The sequence below is a fragment of the Lichenostomus cassidix genome, chromosome W (genome assembly GCF_008360975.1).
Source record: "Lichenostomus cassidix isolate B80296 chromosome W, HeHo_3.0, whole genome shotgun sequence".
NCBI classification, from domain to species: domain Eukaryota; kingdom Metazoa; phylum Chordata; class Aves; order Passeriformes; family Meliphagidae; genus Lichenostomus; species Lichenostomus cassidix.
In genome coordinates this window covers 2,719,583-2,745,949 of record NC_139510.1, presented here as the reverse complement: position 1 = coordinate 2,745,949, position 26,367 = coordinate 2,719,583, and the positions used below count along the sequence as shown (strand labels likewise).

Genomic DNA, 26,367 nt, shown 5'->3' with positions numbered 1-26,367 from the left:
AGCACCACACATCATTGTCAAGGGTGAGGGAAAGAAATTCTCTCTTGCTTCTGAGATGAAGGGCATTTCTTTCAGTGGGAGAAAATGTGGGGGACAGTCTGGTATTTGTTTACTGTTGGGTTTTTCCTAATGAAAATTGTTTCTTTGTCTTATACCTTTTGTTATTAATACTCTTGCTGTTACTGTTCATTTTCTTATCCCATTGTTGTTTCCAGTAAATTGTTCTTATCTCGACCTGTGATCTCTGCCTTTAGTGCCTCCCATTGGAAGAGGAGAGCGAGCAGTGGCATGGTTTTAGCAGGACTACTAAATTGGACAATACTATTCCTAAACCATGACAGCCTTATTTGGCACCCAAGGTGAGGCATGAAGGTTGAGGTAACAACAGATCTTCCCAGAACAGGTTGGAAACAAATTTGATATAAGAATTTGTGTTATAGGTATGGAACCACTGGTCACAATGTTGCTTGGCCTGTTCATGTGGGTGTGGTACCTAACCCTGTATATGTGTATATGTTCTTGTCTATGCACTATGTGCCCATCACGGAGCTCTTTTTCAGAGCAGAGAGAGGGATCAGGGTTGCTTTGTTGCTGTACTGTGTGATGAGTTTACGACATGGTAACATTGAAGGCAAGGAGGGTCATTTTGGATGTGTATTCATAGTTGCTCTTCTGCCCTGGCCTTGGGCACTATCTCTGGGCATTTATTAATAATTGTATGCAGCCGGGGGGGGGAAGGGATGGGGGAAGATTATTTTCTCCAGCCTTTCACCCCCTTTTCCTCCTTCAAGCCTGGTAGAAGAGCTTTTGAGAATTTTGAATTCCCTTTGAATGTTAAAGAAATTATGTTCTTGTTGCTAAGTCTGCTAGGTCTCCTCAGTGTGGTCCATACCATATTTAGAGTCAAAGAAGAGATTTCTAGGAAGGTCATTCAGAGATCTTCCCCAAGGGTGGATAATCATGACTGGCATGGAATGTGTGAGAAATCAGACCACCTTTGAAGGACTATTCTGCTCCAAGGGTTTGGGAGTTCACCCTTGAACAGCTACAGGACCCTGATAAAATGGCAGAATATTTGAAAGAAAAATGCTGTGAAGACAGAGGAAGGTAGACAGCTGAATACCTTGCCTGGTCTCTCAGAGGACCCTTCTGCTCTTGGACTGCTGAGGGTCGAAGAACAGGTACCAATCGCTACCACGGTGCATTGTCGACAATACCACACAACCGGGACTCCGTGACCCCCATCCATGAGATGATTCATGGAAGTGGAGAGCCAGGGAGTGATCAGAAAGACTCACTTATCCTTTAATAGCCCTATATGGCCAGCTCGTAAGTCCAATGTAGAGTGGAGACTAACAGTAGACTATCATGGCCTGAACAAAGTCACACCACCCCTGAGTGCTGCTGTGCTGGACATGCTGGAATTTCAGTATGAATTTGAGTCCAAGGCAGCAAAGTGGTGCTACCACTGACATTGCTAATGCATTTTTCTCCATTCCTCTGGCAGCAGAGTGCAGGCCACAGTTTGCTTTCACCTGGAGCAGCATCCAGTACAACTGGAACTGAGTGCCTCAGGGGTGGAAACACAGCCCCACTCATTTCCATGGACTGATCCAGACTGCACTGGAAAAGGGGGAGGCTCCAGAACACTTGTATTACATTGATGACATCATCGTGTGGGGCAACACAGCAGAGGAAGTTTTTGAGAAAGGGGAGAAGATAATCCAGATCCTCCCGAAGGCTGGTTTTGCTATAAAGCAGAATAAGGTCAAGAGACTTGCACAGGAAATTCAGTTTTTAGGAGTAAAATGGCAAGATGGACATTGTCAGATTCCAATGGACATGGTCAACAAAAGAACAGCTATGTCCCCACTGACCAGCAAGAAGGAAACACAGGCTTTTCTAGGCGCTGTGGGTTTTTGGAGGATGCATATTCCAGTTTACAGTCACATTGTAAACCCTCTCTATCATGTGACCCAGAAGAAGAATGATTTTAAGTGGGGTCCTGAACAACAACAAGCTTTTGAACAAATGAAACAGGAGTTCATGCAGTAGCTCTTGGGCCAGTCAGGACAGGACAAAATGTGAAATGGGAGAGAATGGTCCTTCCTGGAGCCTCTAGCAAAAAGTACCTGGGGAGACTTGAGGATAGCCCCTGGGGTTCTGGAGTCGAGGATACAAAGGATTCGAGCCCTGTTACACCCTAGCTGAAAAAGAGATGCTGGCAGCTTATGAAAGTGTTTGAGCCACTTCAGAAGTGATTGGCAGTGAAGCACAGCTCCTCCTGGTGCCCTGACTGCCAGTGCTGGGCCGAATATTTAAAAGGAAAGTCCCTGCCACACATAATGCCTGTGATGCTACATGGACTGAGTGGGTCATGCTGATCACACGGCGAGCTTGAATAGGAAACCCCAGTCACCCAGGGATCCTGGAAGTCATCATGAACTGGCCTGAAGGTGAAAATTTCAGACTATCATCATCAGAGGAGGAGGAAAAGGTGACACATGCTGAGGAGGCTCCACCATATAATCAGCTACCAGAAAATGAAAAGCAACATGCTCTCTTCACTGACAGTTCCTGATGTACCATAGGGATACATCAGAAATGGAAAGCTTCCATATGGAGTCCTACACAGCAAATCACAGAAGCTATTGAGGGACAAGGAGGATCAATTCAGGTTGCAGAGCTGAAAGCTGTCCAGCTGGCTTTAGATATTGCTGAATGAGACAAATGGCCAGTCTACACTGACTCACAGATGGTAGCAAATGCTCTGTGGGGGTGTCTGGAATGATGGAAAAAGACTGATTGGCAGTGCAGAGGAAAACCCATCTGGGCTGCTGAATTGTGGCAAGACATTGCTGCCCAGGTAGAGAAGTTGTCAGTAAAGGTACATCATGTTAGATGCACATGTACTTGAGGGTCAAGCTACTGAAGAACATTGCAACAATGGAGAGGTGGATTGGGCTGCCAAGATTAAAGTGTCTCAGGTGGATCTGGACTGGCAACATAAGGGTGAATTATTTCTGTCTCAATGGGGCCATGATGCCTCAGGTCATCAGGAAAGAGATACTACGTACAGATGATCTCATGATTGAGAAGTGGACTTAACCATGGGACACTATCTCCCAGATTATCCATAACTGTGAAACATGCACTGCAATCTGTTAGGATCTGATTATTTAAAGATGCCTCTGCCCAAATTAAGGTGCAAATGAGACCAGATGCCAAAGTCAATAGAATGGATTTTATTTAATATTAAGTGGGGGGGAGGGGGAGAAGAAAGAGAGAGAAACAGATTAAGTAGAAAGATAGTCAACACTGCATGGGTCCCTGTGGAGTCTCACTGGCCCTTCTTCTTTTGGTGCTGGGGGTCCCAGAGTGTTCTTCTGGAGGTGCCACTTGTATACAGTCCAAGTCCCGGGTATTCATGGGGTGTAAATGCCACTCCCACAACTTGGGCTGGCATGTGTATAAAGACTTGCTTCCTTTCTCACAGTTTTCCATTATGGGAATTTTTGTCAGGATAGGTTACACAGATCTGCGTCCATTTGTGCTTATCACAAGTTCCCACAGTGGAATTTATTCCAATGTCCTAATTCCAAACCTTCACCTCCATTTAGGCCTGGAATAACACCTTCCTGTTTGCCATCTGTGCCTGTTGTGGTGGCTTATCTTATGGGGACTTCCTTTTTTGACAGTGTTTTGAGGCATTTCACTGCATTCAAGTCCTGACACAATCAAGCAGGCCAAGTGGGTAAAGCCTCAGTGGTATGGAGGATGATGGTTGAAATATAAATATAGGAAGACCTGGCAGATCGATTACATCACAATGCCACAAACCCGCCAAGGAAGCATTACGTGCTTACAATGGTGGAAACAACCACTGGATGGCTGGAGTTGTACCCTGTGCCTCACACCACTGTCCAGACCATCACCTTGGGCCTTGAAAAGCAAGTCCTGTGGCGACATAGCACCCCAGAAAGAATTGAGTCGGACAATGGGACTCATTTCAAAAATAGCCTCATAGACACCTGGGCCAGAGAGCATGGGATTGAGTGGGTGTATCATATTCTCTATCATGCACCAGTCTCTGGGAAAATTGAACGTTACAATGGATGATGCAGCAGATAAGCCCTATATAACACCCAGCCTTTATTAAATTTATTATTTCTGTTCCAGAATATTCCCCCAGTGAAACATTCCATTGGTTAAAACTGGTGTACCTTCCCTTGCAATACTGTTATTGGTTTGTAACCCTGCCCTTCTCCCTCAGACCCTTCCTAATTGGCCCTCCGGGGCTGGGCACGCCTTGTTCCCCCCCCCCCCTTTTAACGTTGTGCAAGTCCCGAGTTCGGGGCTTCTGGGCTTTGGATTCCGGGCACCCTGATCCTTTCCCCCGTTCTCCACCCTGCAAGCCCCCCCAGCGTTCCTACAATAAACCTACTGGAATCCCAAACGCAGAAGCCTACGCCTCTTTCATATTTACTGCTTTCCTAACGGGCTACCGTTCCCCCCGGGCGAAGCACCCCCTGGCGTGCGTCACAGCCACGACACTCCCGGGCAGCGTTCAGCGTAACCGGTCGCCTTTTTGTTGCTGCTTTTGGCGGCCGGCGGCTTTTCGGGGAACAAAGCAGCAAATGGACTGTTAAAAACCACATTGAAAGCAATGGGTGGTGGGACCTTCAAACATTGTGATCTACATTTTGCAAAGGCCACCTGGTTAGTTAACACCCAAGGCTCTGCCAATGGAGCTGGCCCTGCCCAATCAAAACTTCCACATACTGTAGAAGGGGATCAAGTCCCCATGGTGCACATGAGGAATATGTTAAGGAAGACAGTTTGGATTAGTCCTGCCTCAAGCAAAGGCAAGTCCATCTCTGGGGTTGTTTTTGCTCACAGACTGGGATGCACTTGGTGAGTAATATAGAGGGATGGGGAAACACAATGTGTACCTCAAGGGGATTTGATTTTTGGGTGAGAACAGTCTGTAATGTTGAATTGTGTAATATTGGTTGCTGAATGACACTGCCGCTGTATGCCAGAACTACCATGGATAATGAGTATGGACTGCTCCAGATGCACCAGTCGTGAGCTCCTGATGAAGCTTGCAACCAGCCAGCAGCACACCAGCCCTTCTGCCCTGGAAAACATTTAGAATGGATAGAACCCAAAGTCATGAACTAAATGAATTCAACAGACATCTTGGAGGGAGAGCCATTGACTACAGAAATTATAATCATGCTTGTATGTGTATATATATATATATATAGTTGGAAGGTGAAGGATCTGGGCGTGAGGTAGATGGTATAGAACAAGGGGTGAATAATATCCTGGTTCCAGACAGGACAGGGTTACTTTTTTTGCAATAGTCAAGAGGGGGCATGGCTGAGTAGGTGTGGCCAGACCCTAATGTTATTCAATACCATGTCATGTCATTGGCAGGAAGGTGGGGGGGGGGAAGGGAAGGGAAGAAGGGACTCTCTCTTGCTTCCAAGGAGAAGGGTGTTCCTTCTGGTGGGAGAAAACCTGGGGGACTGATTGGTCTGGTATTTGGGTTTTTTCAAGTTTTTCCATGTAAATTGTTTCTTTGTCTTATACCTTTTGTTATTAATATTGTTGCTGTTACTGTTCATTTCCTTATCCCATTGCTGTTTCCAGTAAATTGTTCTTATCTCAACCTGTGATCTCTGCCTTTTGTGCCTCCCATTGGAGGGGGGAGCCAATGACGGCATGGTAGTAGAGGGACTACTAAATTGGAGATTACCATTCCCAAACCACAACACTAAGTCAGAAATTCAGGCTGTGAAATCTTAATTAGCTTGCTAGAAAGTAGGTGAGCATTGTGACTTAGTTGATTAAGACAGTGCAACATTAGAAAGTGTCAGATGAAGAGGTTAGTTAGACAGACGGATCTGTGTTTAATCATCTAGAGATTACTGTTTCTGAAATCGTAATTCAGCTTCTTTCATAAATTTTTCAATAATTAGTAAGTATAACTTTTCATTAATTTTTTCCAGCCAGCAACATACTACTTTAAACGTTTCCAAGATATTACAGCAAACGTTAAAAGTCATAGCAACCATTTTATGCAAAACAATTTTAAAAGCAATTTTATGCTAGCTTCATAAGAACACCTTCACCATTTTAATCAACATAAGTCACCCAGCACTAAGGGTATATTTTAAATGCAAAGAAGTAACAGTACCCTGAATTTGTTGCAATAAATTCTGTATATGTTGCTTCTACTTATTTCAACAGGTGACTGAGCTAGAGTGTGTGAGCAGTCAAGCCAATGAAGTCCACACACGTAAAACAGAATTAAACCAGACAATACAGGAGTTAGAGTCTACACTGAAGAAAAAAGAAGAGGTATCTGCTAGCATTTATTCTTGGCTTTTGTGCTACATAATTTCTAAAGGCTTTCAATATTAAATTTGAGATGGCTGGTAAATACAATATTATTTTATATAGATGTAATGAAGTAAAATCCATTTTTCAGCCTCTTTGAATAGATTAATATTTTTTTCTGTGTATTATAATTGCATTAGTCCAGCATAGAGCTGGGGCTATCTGAACAACAAAAAAAGTATAATTTTTTCATGTTTTCATTTACCAAGCATTTCTCTTTTCTAAATTAAGTCTGCAATTGAAGCATGTGTAGTTTCTACAGAGCACTCATCACATTGATGCAGTCCAAATTCACTTAGAAGGGAAGCAGTCATTGCGCACTTTACTTTTTCTGGAGAGCAGGGTTTGGAGCAAGTAATTGCTCAATGTCTTTTCAGGCCAATCTGTTTTTCAGGCTATGTTAATATAGCTGAATTTCATGATCCCCAAGATCAGTCCTTTTCTTAAACACATGCCAAAAACCCCAGCCTGTAACTTAATAGTTATTTGGCCATGTGCCTTGAGCTGCACCAGCAGCATGGAAATACAAGGAATTGGAGTAACACCTGCTATAGCATGGGTCTCAAAGGAAAACATATTTGTGCCACAGAATGATCAAGACTCACCCCTTTATGGATGGGAAAAAGGAGGTGCAAGGAGCCACGTATGAAGGATTGTTTGCCCTGTGTAGGACCAGACCCCTTGAGCCCTCTGAACAGACACAGTGTGCACTGGTGTGCATGTTCAGAGAAGCAGTGTATCTTGCAGGGTACTTGCCCTCCTCCTGTGGGGGACTGTTGCTAGGTGTTTCTGAGGAGGATGCATGAGAGGATGCAACAGTTACAGAATATCCTCCCAAAATGGAACAAAGTCTTTTCCAAACTTCCTCATACTTAAGAGATTAGCCTCAGGTTGGTAATGTTTCCCATTTTGGTGCCCATGCACTTTTGAATTATGCTGAGCTGTTGGATGCAAAGAGATCTTTCTGAAAGGAGTTCTATGAGGTGACTATGCCCTTTTTGGGAAAAGTATTTACTAGTTTTAAATTTGATACCCTTTAGCTTCATTAACTATTTTTATTCTTGTGTGTTGAAAGCAAGCTAAAAATGGGTTTTTCATTATCTATATTTGGTTTTCTTATACTTTATTATTTTCTTTTTGCTAAATTAAAGAAACTTTTTCTTTTAGATTCTCTTTTTACAGAAATCAAGGATCAAAGCAGGCAATCTTTTGATGCTCAGCCCTGCTGTTAGTGACATAATAAGCAGCTCACAGATGAAAATTGAATTTTTCTCTTGAAAAAATTGATAATAATTTATAATAGAATTTAAAGTATAAAATTGTTTCTCTAATTACAAGGACTCTTAATTTTCTAGGAAAACATTATTTCAGATCTTTTTTGTGGGAGAGAATGACTTGGACTTTTATAACAAAGAAAATGCTTATCTGTATTGTTTATTCAGAACAGTATTGCTGCTTTGGGACTGTGATTTAGGAATACTGGAAGCGGGGCTTAAACTTCATGCACTATGATGGGCAGTATCTAACTGCCAGTTTTGATATTGCAATAGCTCGCTCAGGAGAAGAAGCAGCAGCCAGTTTACCTGCACTGAGGCCATGTTAGATAATGTGTTGCTAGCAAGATTATTTCTTCTCCCTTAGGAAATTGAAAGATTGAAACAAGAAATCGACAGTGCCACAGAGCTCCAGGCACTGAGGAATTCTCTGACCCAAAAGTTACAGGTGAGCTATAGTGTATCATCTTAATTTAGACAGAAGGGAAAAATTATCAAGTGAGCAGTTCACATCAGCAACTTGTCCTATATTCACTGAAGGTGCCAGATAAATATGTTACATTGTATTGCGAAGGGGTGGGTCAGGATGCTCCTTGGGAATTTCTACCAAAATTGCCACCTGCTGTAAGTAATTTTTTTCTGAGGGAACAAACACAAATTTTATTTACAAGTCCACAGAATATGCTCGATATGCTTCATTCATACATGTTCTAGGCCATTCTGATCTCATTTTCACTGCAGCATCTTCCCATAGGTTGTGTGCCACTGAACTATCAGGCTGTGCATCATAATGTTGAGATGAGTTTGTATTCAGCTTTTATATGTGCTTTGAGAAAGTAAAGGTTAAGCATTCTTATGTAGTAAAGACTTCAGAAACACACCCTAACATTTTCTTGCAATTAAAATAATTATGGTTTTATTGTTTTTTCTGGGTTGTTTCTTTACTGTGCATAAAGCCAGATACCTCAGTCTACTAAAAGCAGAATGCCCCCTTTGGCATGCTCTCACTTGCTACATTTGAGCTCCTGTCTATCTGTCACTGGGTTGACTAGTTGTCTTGGTTTGAAAGACAGGTGTCTGCCAAGAGAGGTTGAACCCTCCCTTAGGACAGAGAATGTGATTTTTTTTTCCCCTCCCTCCGAATTATTTAATTTTGTAAATCAAGGGCTTTCAGGCAAAGGTATGGGAAAAAAGGAATATCAGTTCTTTACTAGTATCTATAAACAAGCAATAACAATAATAGCAACCACAACTAGAACCAGAAAACCAATAGCAGATGACTTGTGAGCTGCTGAGCCTTTTCCCGTGTGGTGTAATCACAGTTGCAAGCAGCAGGGGCGCTGTTGAGCTCCCAGCCAGGCAGGGCAGGTGCGATGACTCCCGAGCGGCTGCAGGTGGCGCTGTGGCGCAGGGTCAGGTCAGCCTCACACAGCTGGTGATGGCGGGAGGCTGAGAAGCGCGAAGGGCCAGCTCTTCCCTTACCCTGCCCTGCCCAAGCCCAGTTTTTGTCTTTAACAAAAGACTTGATAGCTCTAAACATCCAACTATTTGTTGCTTAGTAACAGGAATGGGAAGAAATTCTAAATGTACTCAACCCCCGACAATCCACTATTCCAAAAATTGCTGCTGGCTTTAGACTAAGCATGGAAGTTTTCAGATGAAAAGGAACTCATCTGAGATACTCAAAAAGAAGATTATAATGAAAGTTGTTAATTTTTCTTGCAGTAGCATATGCAATAATTTCAGTGTAAGATTACATGAAAAGTAATAATGAGCTGAGAATTAGCTATCCTTAGAATAATGAGAGACTAGTAAGAGATGAAAGATGTTTTAGAATTAGAAAATTATAAGGTTTTATCATAAATTGCACTTTAAATAGACAGTAGCTTCTTTTTTTGTATATTTATTTCTTTAGTAACCAAATGGATATTTATATATTTCTATTGATTCGCCCCAATCGAGCTCAGAGACACTTCAGAGACCAAGTCAGAGAAGTGGGTATTTGCTTTATTCAGTGCACCGGATGTGTGGGAATTGTTTCCACCAAATACACATACCTCAGTACCCCAAAGACACAGTGTTATAGGTAAAATCATGAATATTAATTACATTCTTCAGGATAGGAGTGGTTATACCAATATTTTCTCAGAAGTCATTAATATCATTAGCATGTGCACCACGCATGCTCCGTATGTCCTGGTGGTCATTGGATACCCCCAAAGACCCCTCCAAGGTGAAGGTCCTTCATGGGATGATTCAGTGGTTTCTGTGCTGGTTTCCAATGCATGCTTAGCTGATAAGCCATCAGGCCAGAGCTGTTACCTACAATTTGAATTTGAATTAAGAGTTCAGCCTTCAGCCCTGGAAGCCACAGACAGGCGCCTGTGCTGGTGGAAGGGGGGCAAAAGCTTGTGGCTAGCACAGGTCTTTCCCATGAGAACTTCTTCTGTGTTTTATAAACAAAGATAAAGTTTGGATGTTATTAAAAACAGTGTCTCGAGATTTGGACAGTTCAGGCCTGGCCAATCAGGCCTGGGGGAAGGTTTCTGACTGACCAATCTGGGTGACCTCTGAAAAGTCTATATAAGCTGAAATCAAAATAATAAACTCCTCTTTTCTTGTCACACTGAGAACCCGGGTCCTTTTCTCTGCTAGCGGCTCAACAGCGACAAAAGCTCAGAGAATCTTTCTCACTATATGTCACATTGTAGGTGACCAGTTTCTGAAAATGGTTCTATATGATTCTATTAAAATAAATTTATAGCTGTTTTAGGATCCAAGTTAGAAGTTGCCTTTCTTCAGCTTAAAGATTATTACAGACCTGATGCAGCCCATCTAAAACATCTTGACTTCTGGCTTTGATAATACTGGCTTTCTCTGAGCCACTTCACCCTACATCTGTGACATTGGAAAAATGGTGTTTTCTTCTGTAGCTCCAGACTAACCACCTCATATCTCTTCCCTTAGTTGACCCACCATCTGTTTTCAGGGTGATCGTCTCTAGAGTCCATATCTGTTTGTCTCACTCTTTTTTCTTCTGCTTTATTTTTTCCTCTTGTATTTGCAAATGGATTATGTAACTCTAAAATATTTTTAATATAGCCCGTTTGAAAAACTGTATGCAAAGAAATGATCATTTCAAAGGTGTGTTACATTTCTGATACACTCATATCAGGGCATTAATTAGAAATCCATCATTGACAAATTCCAGTGCTATCACTGTAAAGAGTAAGTATTAGGGCCCTTTTTACTTAATAATTTCATTAGCAATCTAGAGAAGACTTATTGAGTTATCATCAGTGTGATTCTCACAGTAAGTCAGGATATCTTTATTACTGTAGTTGATTCCTTAACATAGCTATTGTGTATGGTTTGAATATTTTATTTGTATGCTTGCACTGAATTCCACAAAATATTATTACAGTGCAAACAACAATCACGTGTTGATAATTTATTTCTTTTCTAAAACAAAATAATGTATGACAAATGACTGTCCCTGCTGTAAGAAAAGTTTGAAAAAACAGTGTAAAATAAACCTTGTAACGGCCCTCAATGTATCACAAGAGTTAGTTTATTGTTAAATGAGATTAATTGCAAATAAAGTTAAATGACACAACTAGGGTAATAGATTATATCATATGGACACGTCTCCACTTCCCGCCAAGAAGCAACAATTTTGAGGTACACTGACCTGTATTAGGAAACTGGACATGAACTTGTAATGCAATACTATTGCAAAAAACCAATAATACTAATCTACGGTAAGCATGTGTAAGGATCAAATGTAAAATTTGGGAAGAAGTGTTTTCCAGAAATTAAAAGCAACAGATCATGGCATATTTCAGTTAGTTTTGCTTCCCATAAGTTATTAAAGATGTTAAGTACAAATTAGAGAAAATAAAACAGAAGGAAGTATGGGAGAAAGTATATCTGAGGAAGCATTTGGGGAAGGTAAATGTATATGGATTAGGAAAGAGATATCAAGAATGAAATATAAATAAAGTACACAAGCTGGAAGTTTAAACAAAGGAAGGGAACTCTTCTGATTTGAAGAGAGGACAAGCAATGAAGAGTTAAATGGAAACACCTTATGCTGAATATGGTGTCAGAGACTGAAATAGTTCATGCCTCAAACATTGGTATAAAGTTTTGCTCATTATAACAAAAACTGTATAAAGAAGCTACAATCAAAGAAGCCTTCCTGAAGATACCTGTGTCCCGGGTTAATGATAAAACTCTCTCTCCTCCGAGAGCGAAGGGCCCCGACACCTCCTCCCCCACCCACAACAGAACCTCTTAGATGGAAGTGAAGAAAAAACTATTTATTCGACAAAACCACGCAGAGTGCCCTGCAAGGCACAGGGGAAGGGGAAAACCAAGGTGAAAAGGAGTTATTCAACCTGATTAAAAAGTCCTTTTCCTCAGACGCAGCCCCTCTCCTCCTCGCCCCCCCCGGGGCCGGGTGGAGCTCCCTGGAGAGCTCTGCTGTCCTCTGGCCCTCCTGGGTCTCCAGGTGGCAAAGCAGATCGAAGAGAAGGGGTCCAAACGAGGAAAAAGAAAAAAATGGGAGAAAAAACGGGAACAGAGCTCACTCCGACCGCCGTCCAGCGCGCAGTCTCTGCCGAGCAACGAATCCTCCCCCAGGGCGAGGCTTGGGGAAAATGTTTTCAAAACAACCCGCGTTTCTCTCTTCGGCTGGGTGTAGTTAAAGAGACAGGACCACACATTTTTTACACATTTTTTCTTTCTTGGGCATATAAGCCAACGATAGGGGATAAAGGATTATCATAACATCAATCTAAGACAACCTGACTGGGACTTTGGACTGAGTCAAACTGCTGAGATTATATAAAGGGAAACCTGTTCAATTATCTCAGGCTGAGAGAAAGGAATGCACCCACAAAGGCCAAAGCCACCAACTGCACTGATAATCATCCCTGGCTGAGTTTGGGGTAGGGGTAGAGCACAGTTCAAAGATGCCAGGTTTACAGATTTCCCCCCCAGACGATGGGGGGTGGGGGGGGAGGAGGTTTTTGGGTGTGTCGGGGTTTGACCCTGACTAAATGCCAGGCACCTCTGCTCTCTCCTGCGGCAGACGTGCAGGAGAAGGGAGAGGAAAAACCCCAAACTGTTAAACACACACCGGATTAATGAGTTGAGATAGGACACTGGTGAGAGGATGCACAGAAAAAGGGAAAACAGGCTCCAAATTTAAAGTTGCATAGTGATTTAATTACCTAGCAGAGTTGGAGGATAAATGAGAAGTGAAAAATAAGCTTTTCAGATACCATTCTTTCACTCACCCCCTCTCCTTCTTCAGACACCATTTCTTTGCTCAGCCCCCTTCCTCCTTCCAACCAACAGCATGGTCAGGGGGGCAGGGTAAGGGGTATTTTCTTGGTCCATAAATCTATTCACCACTGCAATTCTCTGCTCACTCCCTCCCTCTTTCCAACCAACAACACGGGCAGGGGGCAGGGTAAGGGGGTTTTTCTCTGGTCAGTCCATCAGGGAGAAGGGTCCTCTACTTAGCCATGGGGTCCCTCCCATGAGAAACAGTCCTCTGCAAACTTCTTTGGCATGGGTCCAACATCACTAGCAACATCCCGCCCGAATTCTGCTGCAACATGAGCCCTCTTGTCCATAGGGTGCAGACTCCCAAGCCGAGGCTGGGCTGCTTCCATCCCAGGAGCAAGGCCTTTCTCTTCCTTGCAAGGCCATTGCAGCTTTAACTCTTTATATGAGCCTCCCACTGGATCACACCTTCTTCCAGGCATCCACCTGCTCTTCTGGCGTGGGCACCTCCCCACGGGCTGTGGGTGGATCTCTGCATCCTTGTGGACTCCATGGGCTGCAGGGGAACCACCTGCTCCCCCATGGTCTTCATCACAGCTAGCAGAGGGTTTTCAGCTCCGGTGCATGGAGCACCTCCTCCCCCACCTTCTCCACTGACCTAGGTGTCTCCATGTTGTTTTCCCTTCACATATTTTCACCTCCTCCTCTTCCTGTAGCTAAAAGAAGTGCATGCCTGCTTTGTTTTGATTTCTTCTTAAATATGTTTTCACAAAGGTGTAACTAGCACCTCTAATTGGCCCAGACTTGGCCAGCAGCATGTCCATCACTTTCAGAGCCATCAGAGATTGGCTGTGCTGGACTTGGTGAAAAACTTCCAGAACCTTCACACAGGACACACAAGAGCCATCTTTGTGCCACTCCCCACCCCTCAGACACTTCCTCAGGCCTACCACAACAGATTTTGAAGGGTTTAAATTTCTCTTAGATGTTAAAGATACCTTGCTGATGTTCTGGGCTAAGCAAAACCACCACAGGGTCTGTGGCGTAGCCTCTGATCAGAGGCAATAAATGCCCATCCTTGGTTACACAAACTGGCCCAGCTGTGGAACCCCCAACCCCACAGGCCACATCCATGGGACTTTCATGTGAGAGGCAGCTGAGGGGGAGTCACAATCCATCAAAGACCCCCCAAAGCACTAGGTCTTGCACCACAGGACTGCATGTGAGGCAACAGATCCAGTCTTCTGCTAGAGACTGTCCCTTCCCCCCGGGGGGGGGGCATACCTGGACGTTGCCACCTGGCCTGAGTGTATATTAACCCATGGGATTCTATGCTTTATTGGGGGACCATCACCACCAGGAAGACCAGCTGGAGAGGATCAACGCAACATTGTTGGGATCCACAGATGGTGATATTTTCTTTATTCTGTCTCTGTCACACTCTTTCTGTCCCCCCCCCACACCTCTTTTCCTACTTCTCCTTTTTTCTCTTTTCTTCTCTCTCTCTCTCTTAATTATTATCAAATAAACCCATACTATTGACTGGCATATGGTCTCATTTGCACCTTAATTCAGGCAGAGGTATTTCCAAAGAACTTTAATAATTGGATCATAACATATGGATAGAAGTTCATACATCTTACATAAAGCTTTTGGTTTTACCTGGGTGCTCCCACATAACAGCTCACAGCAGAACAGTTACTCAGTTTAAGAGCATCTGAGGAGGGCCTAAAAGATAATGTTCAGTGCTAGGTACAGGCCAATGGGCTACTCTTCAGTCCCAGATCTCATGAAACAAAATCATATAGAATCATAGAATGGTTTGGGTTGGAAGAGATGTTAAATATCATCTAGTTCCAACCCCCCTACCACGGGTAGGGACACCTTCCACTAGATCAGGTTGTTCAGAGCTCCATCCAACCTGCCCTTGAACACCTCCAGGGATGGGGCATCCACAACTTCTCTGGGCAACCTGTTCCAGTGCCTCACCACCCTCCCAGCAAAGAATTTCTTCTTGATATCCAATCTAACCCTACCCTCTGTCAGTTTAAAGCCATTCCCCCTTGTCTCACACATGCTCTTGTGAAAAGTCCCTCTCCATCTTTCTTGCAGGCCTCCTTTAGGTACTGGAAGGCTGCTAGAAGGTCTCCCCAGAGAGAGGAGACAATGAGGTTTTTTCCAAAGTGATCCCTTCCATCACTGGCTTGCCTACTTACAAAAATTAGTTAACTCAGGGGTAAGAGCAGTGTCAAGGAGACTTCCTAGAGCACACACATTTGGTGAGTAGAGGAGGAGCAGTTGCAGGAGAAGCAGGAAGCATGAACTAATGCGGAAAAACAGCAATCAGTTTGGTGTGAGCTAAACAAACAACTGTGTCATCCCTGCAGAGCTGAGAGGACCCTGAATTTCCCTTTTCTTCTTGTACTGCAGTCACTCAGTCTCAGAGGGTCTTGGACAAGTAATTTATACTGGGTAGTACTTATTGGTATTATTTGGAGGGCAGGAGTAGACACAATGAAGGATAATCTGCAGAGTGTATGGACTGGGTTATAATTAGTTAGCTTATTCATCTATAGAAATAGTGGGGTAGTTAGTCCTTACATAAGCATGAATGTATTTTAATTTATATTGTTTCTACAAATTCTCCTTTCAGTTACCTTCCTTTAATGCTTTGGCACCTATATTACTCAGTGTTAAACAGATTAAACTAATTCTTCTCTTGATCCTGGCAGCAAGGGATGATTCCTGCTCTCATCTGCGCTGTCCAAGATGAGTGGCCAAAAATCTGCAATTTTTGGCCACTTGCTCATTTACAAACAAGAAGTAAGGGAGGTATTCCATTTCAGCTTGGATGTAACCCTTGATTGCACAAGCTACTGCAGCTATGAGATCAGGTCCCTGAGGCTCTGCCTTCTCCACCTGCACCGCCATTGGGCATTCCCCCCTTCAGAGACTGGGAGCTGGCACCCATCTGCCCTCTGGCCAGGGGTGCAGCTGCCATCACACCCCTCACAGATGGAAAGGCCACAGACTTTGACACAAAGCTGCCATTTTATACCTGTTACCCTTGACTGCCCAAATACATATTCTATATGGCTCAGGTTGTTTCTTATGGTTAGCTGAGATCTCCTCAATGTAAACATGGATGTATTCATTAGCTTTGAGGGAGATGGTAGAATCATAAAAAAAATAGTGGGAGAGTGGGAGGGCAGAAAGAAAGCTTGTGCTGGGAGGAATGGCTGCTGCCAAGTTGTCCGCCCTATGGCTGTGTGAAACTAGTTGCTGTAAAAACTCAGAGCCAGCCCGTTAAAGCTTTGTGACCCAAAGCCACTGTAAAGGTAAGTGGTGTTTAAAAATGTTAATGTATGTAAATATAAATTCACTATGCATATTTTCAGAAAACGACTGTGCAGGGTGTATGATGTACTAAATATACTGTCCTTGTGAGAGTATTTTTCATAACTGAAATTATGAAATTCAGCATGAATTTGAGACATGCAATGAATGAGACAAATAACAATATGCTGTTCGAGACCCACATGGCCACTACATTAGTAATTTGGTAAAAGACTCTTTTGCACAAAGCAGAGAAGCTTTGACATCCCTCCCATCATGTGCAAGCCAAAGTAGTTAGGAGTCCCTGGAGGCAGCTCTCCCCTCCCACTGGCTGGTGTGAGCGGGCTTCTCTTCCTTATCAATGAGAGCTGAGGTTGCTTAGGGTCAGATCCCCTCAGCTATGTGTAACATGACGCTTCTTCACCTTTCCACCCACTGAATGGGAACAGCTTGTCTGTACAACACTGGTGGCTTGTGTGCTTTCCCTGCTCCCGCAGCTGCACTACTGCAGAGCTTGTACGCGGGAGCTCTGAGGCACAGTGCAATAAGAAATTCGGCTTTCACTTGCTGCTTTAAATTTGTTACAATCGATTTCACTTTGACATCAGCCTTGCTAGTTTATGTTTCTGTCTTAATTTTCAGAGTGAAAAGGTCTGTATTGTGGGACAGGAGTAAGGTAGTATTCCTGCATCTATAAAGCAGTATTCTTCATGAACTTCTATATGAGACCATTTAATGAGGACTGTGTACTTGAGCAATTCATTTAGTCTAAATAAGGGAATACTTGAACTTAGGTAAACCTTTGAGAAGCATATTTTAGTAGGTGGCATATTTCTGAATGATAGAATTGATAACTTAGCTGAATATCACCATTTCCATTTTGCACTGACTAAATTTTATCCCCGTTCAAAAGTTTCTGTCCTTCAGATGAATTGCTGAAAAAAATGGAGAAAATGATAGCACATATACAATCTTAATAACAATTTGGATTCTGGTTTTGTCTTAGTGAAACTGTAAAGGGTCACAGTCACAAATCGTTTCAAAAAACAGTTAACAAAAATAACATATGAATACCAGCAGAAGGTTATACTTTTTTCTGTTTGCAAACAAGACATTAACTTTTTATGTATTTTCTCTGAAGGAAGTAAAAATTCGAAACAAAGACCTGGAAGGCCAGCGGTCTGATCTAGAGCAACGTCTGGAGAAAAGTCAGAATGAGCAAGAAGCTTTTCGCAATAACTTGAAGACACTTTTAGAAATTCTTGATGGAAAAATATTTGAACTGACAGAATTACGAGATAATTTGGCCAAGCTAACAGAATGCCACTAAAGAAAATGGGATTTCAGTGCCAATCAGCTTAAAGATGCACTGTCTCTCTTTGTAGGACTGTGATGGGCTCTGCATCAAAATTGCACAAAATTAGAAAATGGTCCTCTGAGAGGGCTTGTTTTAAATTTGAGTCATATTTCAATGTAAAATTTAGAACTTAGTTTGTAGTCAGTTGAATAAAAAACCAACAAATTTGAATTACAAATTACCTCCTTCTATATTATTGGGCATAGATAAAATATATTAACAGTAACTGAATGCAATCCTTTTCTAATTATCAGTGATGGAAGAATTAGCAGTGTACCAGGTCACACCTCCTTTTTGTGATAGGTACAGTATAGGTTATCTGCTGTTTTATTAATTTATTTAATTGCTGTGTTCTGTGCAAGAACTTAGTGATGACAGCCCTGTATTTTATTGTTCTTAATCATTTCTCAGGATACTTTCCACTGTGGAGCAGCAATGCCATTACCAATTTATTCTTGCCAGGAGTGATAGAGAGTTGCATCTTTAATTGAAAAAAAAATTACAATAATTGCTTGTATAAAGTTCTTCCTTTTGGGGCTTTTTGGTTAGCTGGTTGGTTGTTTTTTCCTTGGGTTTTTCTTGTTTATATACTTTTTTATATATGTACTGGAAGATACAATATTTCTTTATGGAGCTTACTTTGGTGTTTTGCAATAATATCCAGTGTTAAGTTTACTTTTTCATATGAATTCTATGTAATTACAGTGAGATACTATCTTTCACTTAACTATATTTTGAAACCAACCAATGATGGCAGGTGAGTCCTCCAGGAAAAAAGTCAAAAACCCCCAAGAATTCTAAATGTAAAATTTGACATGCACAGATAACAAGAAATAGCCAGTTGTTTGTTTTCTGGCTGTGGTACATGTATCAACTATCCATGTTCAATTAACCTGTTCTGCAAGAGACTTTTTCAGCATGTCACATGAATTTCAGGTTTTGTGAATAATGACTTATGGGGAGCATTGTTTATTACAAATTGCATTAAGGGCATAGATCTATTGCAAGGGATTACTCATACAATGAACTTGTCCAGGCAAGAAAACTGTTTCTAGAAGTTCTGTTGTCATAACAAATTGAAATGGAGACAGGTTTACTCTTTTATGGGCCTTTATATCACATCTTTATTGAAATGACACCAGTCAATATACTGAACTGTTAACTGTTTAAAAACAGGAAATCAATTCTCCTCAGTGAGGTTTTAAAATTATTTTGATGTAATTTGAACAGAGTTTTGACAAACATGCATTTCTTTATATAATAGATTTCTTTAAAAAAAAAACACTTTGAAAAGTAAGCCAGGTGTCATGTTTCTTGCATCAAAGTACTTTCTTGCCATAAATTGCTTGTAATGTTGAAGAGGGCTTTTTAAAAAAGTATGAACGACTGTCAGAATTCAAAGTTGAAAGATGCACTGACCTTTGTTTGCTCCCTAAATAAATGTGAAAGTTAAACATGAAATCTAGTCGCTTATTAAATTTATACAACACAATTTTCTCCACTTGGAGATTGCTATTTAAAACTAGAAAAGATAAGTTTGTTTTTATGTATGTACTGTATGTATATACCATATAATGCACACAAGTTCTCATTTATATCAGAAATACATGCTTTATTTCTAAAATATTGGGTTTTTTTCTTTACCAGTAATTTATCAGGTGTCCTCTGACTAGTCAGGAAAATGGTTTAAGGTAAATGCTAAACCATGATGTATTATACTGTATGGAATATACACAATGTTTAAGTTTTCTCCCTATTTTTAGGGTATTTTCTCAACTACTTTATTTATTAAAGGGATGGGGGAGCTTGGTTCATTGTTAAAAACTTTGCGGTGGGCTACATGTTTTTCATTTGATGGATTTTAGATGGCAGTCCAGATGAGCAGATACCACCAGTTTTTAATTTACATGGGGATGTTGCTCCTGATTTTCCTGTCACTTGCGCTACTGTAAAACAGATGTGTCCTTGTGTTGGCCCAGTTTGTGGTGGGGGGGGGCCACAAAGATGGCTCCTGTGAAAAGCTGCTGGAAGCTGTGAGAAGCTGCTGGAACCAACATTCAGTTGGCATAACAGCCGTGGAAGTACAAGGAGAATGTCCTGTTAATTCTCAGTGGACATAATAAGGATAAAGAATTAATAAAACCACAGAAAGTTGATGACAGAATAAATGTAATATTATTTTTAATGATATAATTATTTCAGTTTTTAAAGATATGCTGTCATTTACATTTGGGAAAATACTGGACTGAAATATTTCACTTAAATTTTGTGAATATGCATGGTGCATTAGTATTTCTATGTATACATACACATGTATGTATATACAGAACATGGAAAAATTTAGATGTGCACTTTTTAATATTTTCCTATTTAAATTAAATTTAAAATTGGAAATTGATATTTGAGAATTTCTTTTCTCAATAGATATGCTTCATTTTCTTTTTTAAAATAATACAGTTACTGAGGGCTGCACCTTTGAATTCCCAAATAGATGTCCAACATAAACATGGGATAAGGTGGTGTCGGGGTTTGACCCTGACTTAATGACAGGCACTTCTGCTCTCTCCTGCTGCAGATGTGCAGGAGAGGGAAGAAAAAATCAACTGTTAAACACACATCTGATTCATGAGTTGAGATAGGACACTGGTGAGAGGATGCACAGAAAAACGGAAAACAGGCTCCAAATTTAAAGTTGCAAAGTGATTTAATTACCTAACAGTCGGAAGATGAGTGAGAAGTGAAAAATAAGCTTTTCAGACACCATTCTTTCACTCACCCCCTCTCCCTCTTAAGACACCATTTCTTTGCTCACCCCTCCCTCCCTCCTTCCAACCAAGAGCTTGGGTAGGGGGCAGGGTATGGGGTATTTTCTTAGTCCATAAATCTATTCATCACTGCAATTCTTCTACTACAAACACTGTTTCTCTGCTCACCCTTCTCTCTCTTAAGACACTGTTTCTCTGCTCACTCCCTTCTTTCCAACCAACAGCATGGTCAGGGGGGCAGGGTAAGGGTTTTTTTCTCTGGTCAGTCGGGCAGGGTAAGGGGGTTTTTCTCTGGTCAGTCCATCAGGGAGAAGGGTCCTCTACTTAGCCATGGGGTCCCTCCCATGAGAAACAGTCCTCTGCAAACTTCTTTGGCATGGGTCCAACGTCACTAGCAACATCCCGCCCGAATTCTGCTGCAACATGAGCCCTCTTGTCCATAGGGTGCAGACTCCCAAGCCGAGGCTGGGCTGCTTCCATCCCAGGAGCAAGGCCTTTCTCTTCCTTGCAAGGCCATTGCAGCTTTAACTCTTTATATGAGCCTCCCACTGGATCACACCTTCTTCCAGGCATCCACCTGCTCTTCTGGCGTGGGCACCTCCCCACGGGCTGTGGGTGGATCTCTGCATCCTTGTGGACTCCATGGGCTGCAGGGGAACCACCTGCTCCCCCATGGTCTTCATCACAGCTAGCAGAGGGTTTTCAGCTCCGGTGCATGGAGCACCTCCTCCCCCACCTTCTCCACTGACCTAGGTGTCTCCATGTTGTTTTCCCTTCACATATTTTCACCTCCTCCTCTTCCTGTAGCTAAAAGAAGTGCATGCCTGCTTTGTTTTGATTTCTTCTTAAATATGTTTTCACAAAGGCGTAACTAGCACCTCTAATTGGCCCAGACTTGGCCAGCAGCATGTCCATCACTTTCAGAGCCATCAGAGATTGGCTCTGCTGGACTTGGTGAAAAACTTCCAGAACTTTCACTCAAGACACACAGGAGCCATCTTTGTGCCTTTCCCCACCCCTCAGACACTTCTTCAGGCCTACCACAACAGTTTATTAAGGGTTTAAATTTCTTTTAGATGTTAAAGATGTTTATTTACAGTAGGTGAGTATTTGGAAATTGCAACCTAAAGTTCATACTCAGGTGGCTATACCTACTGTATCCTCTCCACTTCTGGTTTAAGATAAAAGTTTGCCTGTTTGAAACATTTCCCAGAGATGGGTATTCTGCATTTTATCTACTTTTGATGAAACTATGGGAATACGTATACCAGAAAACATTGTTGAGTGCTACAGCCTGCAAACATGACTGTGAACTTGCACAGGAGGGAAGAGCAGTCACATCATGTGTAACTTGTTAAATGGCAACTACAGTCATGTAAAAAAAAAATTAAAAAACTAACAGAATTTCTTAAAAAATCCATAAGAAAAATCAAAGATACACTTTTTACCTTGCTGTTCTCTGGAGAATGTACTTGTACTCTTTATTGTGACTTATTCATAATCCATATGCCCCAAAGATCCAGAAACTGTATTTTTCTATGTGGAGTAAGTAAAACATGTTAATTAATCTGTTTGTTACAAACTGGGAATTCATTTTCCTGCCTAATATATCCAGGAAAGAGGAGAACAAAATGGACTGATAATGTAGAAATGCTGTTATAAGATCTCTTAGAAAATAATTTTTCAGGTATAATAAATATAGAAAGGGCTAAACCAGATGCAACACAAATAAGTATCATTTAATGCTATTGGTAGCATTCCCAGGATAATCCCGTTAAAGAAACCCCTGCAACAATGTGTAAATTAAAGGATAATATTTTGGGACAACTCTTTTCAGTTGTCAGTTGTGGAAGGTTTCTGATTTCTGCTCATTTTTCTACTAGTTAAGTACTAACTTCATATTTATCTTCAGTAAGGGGATAAACTTCACTTTGTTCTATCACCTTATATATTCTGTACTAAAGTGGCTACTGAACAACACTCTCTGAACATTGCATTCATTAGGAGATTCATTTCAAAGCCAAAATCAAAGCCTTTTTCAGAAATACTACATAGGAAAAGGAATGAAAAACTGCTGCAGACCTTAACTCTGCAGAACTGTGGATGTTGATCAAACCACTTCACTGAGTTGATTACAGAAATCTTGGACCTTGAGGCCAAATATAAATCTGATTAGAGATTAGGTCTGAATGTTGAAAGACAATTAAAAAAACCCACAACCAACCATCAAGAAACTCCATCCAAATGCATGTAGTTCAGTGTCAGTACTTGGACATGCCAGTTAAGTGCACAGCTGTACATTGATTTTTTTTCAGGGAATGAACCTGACTCTACAAAGCAATGTTTATATTATCTTGCTTACATTTTCTAAATAATGCTGCATATGTGCACTACCTCTGAATGGTGCTAAGCAGAGAGCTTATCACAGAATAATAGGCATGTTTTAGAAAACTCTCTATTTTTGCTTAGTAGCATTAGTTCCTTGTTATACTCCACTTACTTCAGAAAAGTAGGATTAATTTTCCCCATTATGTTAAATGTTTGGGAATGATAAACAGAGTTTTGTGTTAGATCCTGGAGTCAGTTCAGCTCATCTCCACTGTTCAGGCCATGCAACATAGCCAGAAAGCAGGTGTGCGCGTTTATATTAAAGACCTTCAGTACTTCTAGATAGTATGGGTTCTCACACCATATGGGGTCTTGCAGCTTGCCTGCCACAACCTCTCAGGGACTTGTAGCTACCAGTACTGCCTTTGCACTTTTGGCAGCTCATCCTAGGACCAAAGAAACACAAGTGTAACCCACTTTCTTCCTCATTGCCTGATCTTGCACAAGCAAAGCTCAGCTGCAACAATACATCTGGCAGTTTCTGTAATTTTCAAATGCAGGCATGGAGGGAGTAGTAACCATATTTTAGATTTATTTTAGATTTATTTTAGATTTATTGGGGGAAATGTAGACGTCAAAAAGATTGCCTTACATGGACCTTTACAAACAATACATGAATCCAGATGCTAAAGGGAGAGGAAGACCTATACTGACAAGGTATGTTTAAGTGTAATCTGCATCTATGGATTTTCCACTTTTGGGTTAAATAAAACATTGTTGCGGTTTCAAGGTCGATATAGCAGACCTTACTGGAGAGCGTCTCTGCCCAGCCCGCTTCAGCGCCTCAGTGCAGCAAACCCCAAGTCCCAGGGCCGGTCACTGCGCTCTCACCGGCTGGGGAGCCATAAGGCCAGCTCTGGTTTTGCCTGCTTCCACAACCGGCGGTGATAAAGGAGGCAGGGAGGGTCTACGCATCGTGTAGGTTTTATTCACATGGCTGCACCAGAGGCTAAAGACCTCCCCTGGTGCATAGACCATGTGCATAGATGCACGTGCAGACACACTTGGTGCATAGACATCCACATGCATAGACAACAATATGGCAGAGGGTGAGGGATTTTCTAGGTAGACAGGGCGACGGGGACAGCACATTGGCCCAATGACCTCTGGGCACAGGGGCAGTACATGGGCGAAGTTAGGGTACAGCAACCAATAGGGAAAACCCGAGGGAGCGGCCAGGACCAGGGGCGGAGTTAGGGTACAGGAACCAATAGGGAAAACTGGAGGGCGTGGCCAGGACCACGTGGGGTGGGGAAAGGCAGAACAATGGCAGAAGGCTACACATTAAGGAAGAAATGGGTGGGGACAGTAGGACAATAGAGAAAGGGTAAACACATTAAGGAAGGGGTGTGGGGGGGAAACTGCAGCTTTTATCACAACAAAACATGGTCGTGCAGATATTTGCAAGCTAAAGTTTTTCAGAGAGGGAACAAGACCTTTGAAATTCTGTGAGTCTGGATTGTATTTTGTCAAATGATGACAGAAATTTTCTTTAAATAAAACAAAGTAAATGGGGAGCAAAATGATCTTGTACTTTCCAGCAAGAGAGATATCACAGCCTTTAACTGCGGATGGAAATGTGAAAATTAAATCTACTTTCTCTGCATCTGAATATATGGTTCTTTTTTTTATAATTCTAGCAGTGTTTCTCAGGAACTAGAAATATAACTTAAAAAGCAGTGAAAGGCACAGCTGTCTCTTCTACTTTCACTTAGTGAGAAGAGACATAACAGTAATGTGTAGTTGAGCAACTCAAGTAGTATCTAGCATGAGCATCCTGCACCAAAGTCCCTACCGCTCAGCCTCACTGCTACACCCTGCTAGCTGTGTGAAAGGTAGTCCAAATGTGGTTGCACTTGCTGTCTGTCCCAGAGGCATCCCCAGAGGGTTTGTTGTTTTTTCAGAAGCTGCTGGTTCATGTTGTAGCCCTTTTGCTACAGAGCATTCTGCACATTTGCTGATTTGCATGCAGGGGGCAAAAATCAAAGGGGAAATTTTGTTCAACAGATCTAAAAGAAGCAGAATTATGTGTTGATTTGATATAAGCACTTTTTCCACACCTCTTTGAAAGAAAAAGAAATCATGAAAGTATTATTTGGGGTGGTTATTTTTATCATTTGAACCTACATAGTCAAAACTTTTTTATCCTATTTTTCTTGTATTTTTCCTTTTTTGTGTCTTTCTTTTCTCATGCATAGCATGGAACATTTAAGCACATGTTTACAATAAATGTAAGAAAGTTCTAAACTCCTTATGGAACTAGATAGATAAAAATCCGGTACCCTGCTCACCAGGCAGACACATCAGCAACCAAAATGAAAAGCGCATAAAAGATAGCTGTAAGTATGGAGTGCTGCCTATTGTGTCTGAACATTTCGTAGCCTCAGCAAAGGAGTCAGACAGCCAAAGGAGCTGAGAGAAGAGGCAACAAGGAAGCATCAGGAAGTATTTTGAATCTAAGCTGGCTAAAACAGTAAGCAATGCAAGTATTTTTTAGAAGACAGGAGTCTGCATGCTCTTTATTGTTAATGACTGCATTTCAGAAATAGAAAGTTTCTAGAATGTGTGTTTAACTCCTCAAGTCAAAATACAGTAATATGTAAGGATTGGAAGGCTATTTTCCAAAAAAAGGAGATGATTTTTCTGCTAAAACAAAGGGATCATATACCAGGCAGAAAAACTTCCCATCAATCCAGAGGATTTTAGTCACCACCTAGGGTAGGAGAGAGGTATTTTTCAAAGGAGTTAAAGCAATATTTGGAAATTTCCCTGAGAGAACCTGGACAAAGATGAGAGCAGAGTTCTGTGCAGCAGCTGCAATCTGCTTGAGTCAGACTGGGAAATCTAGCTACAAGACTTCCAATCTGGACTGACAGGATGGGTGTGTAGCAAAGTGTGCTGTACATTCAAAGGTTCACAGAATCATAGAATACCAGGTTGGAAGGGACCTCAAGGATCCTTTGGTCCAACCTTTCTTGGCAAAAGCACAATCTAGACAGGATAGTCCAGCACCCTGTCCAACTGACTTTTAAAAGTGTTCAATGGGGAATCCACCACTTGCCTGGGGATTATTCTAATGGTTGATTATTCTCATTGTGAAAAAATTTCCTTTTGTGTCCAATCAAAATGTCCCCAGGAGTAACTTGTACCCATTACCCCTCATATTCTCCATGTGACTACTTGTGAAAAGGGAGTCTCCATCTTCTTCGTAGCCACTCTAAATACTGGAGCATGGTGATAAAGTGTCCCCTCAGCTTTCTTTCCTCAAGGCTGAACAAACCTAGTTCTCTCGGCCTTTCCTCAGATGGCAGGCTTTCCAGCTCTTGGATCATCTTTGTGACCCTTCTCTGGACCCTTTCTGGCCTGTCCACATCTTTTTTTACATAGTGGGGGCCAAATTGAACACAGTATTCCAGGTGTGGCCTGACAAATGATGAGTAGAGTGGGATAATGACTTCTTTATTTCTGCTGGTGATGCCCTTGTTGATACAACCCAGCATCCTGTTGGCTCTCTGCCATGGCAGCTCACTGTTCACTCACTGAG

At 41.8% G+C, this 26,367-nt stretch overlaps 1 protein-coding gene across 2 annotated transcripts in view; it reads left to right on the top strand.

Annotated features, from left to right (window-relative positions):
- Positions 1–19,638, top strand: part of LOC146425317 (homer protein homolog 1-like) — a 327,102-nt gene extending 307,464 nt beyond the window's left edge. For both annotated transcript variants that reach the window (XM_085041671.1, XM_085041672.1), the window contains exons 7-9: positions 6,259–6,369; positions 8,050–8,130; positions 17,455–19,638. In XM_085041671.1, the coding sequence (XP_084897797.1) occupies positions 6,259–6,369; positions 8,050–8,130; positions 17,455–17,643 (381 nt within the window). In that variant the 3' untranslated portion in view covers positions 17,644–19,638. The remainder of the gene's footprint in view (positions 1–6,258; positions 6,370–8,049; positions 8,131–17,454) is intronic.
- The last annotated feature ends 6,729 nt before the right edge of the window (positions 19,639–26,367 follow it).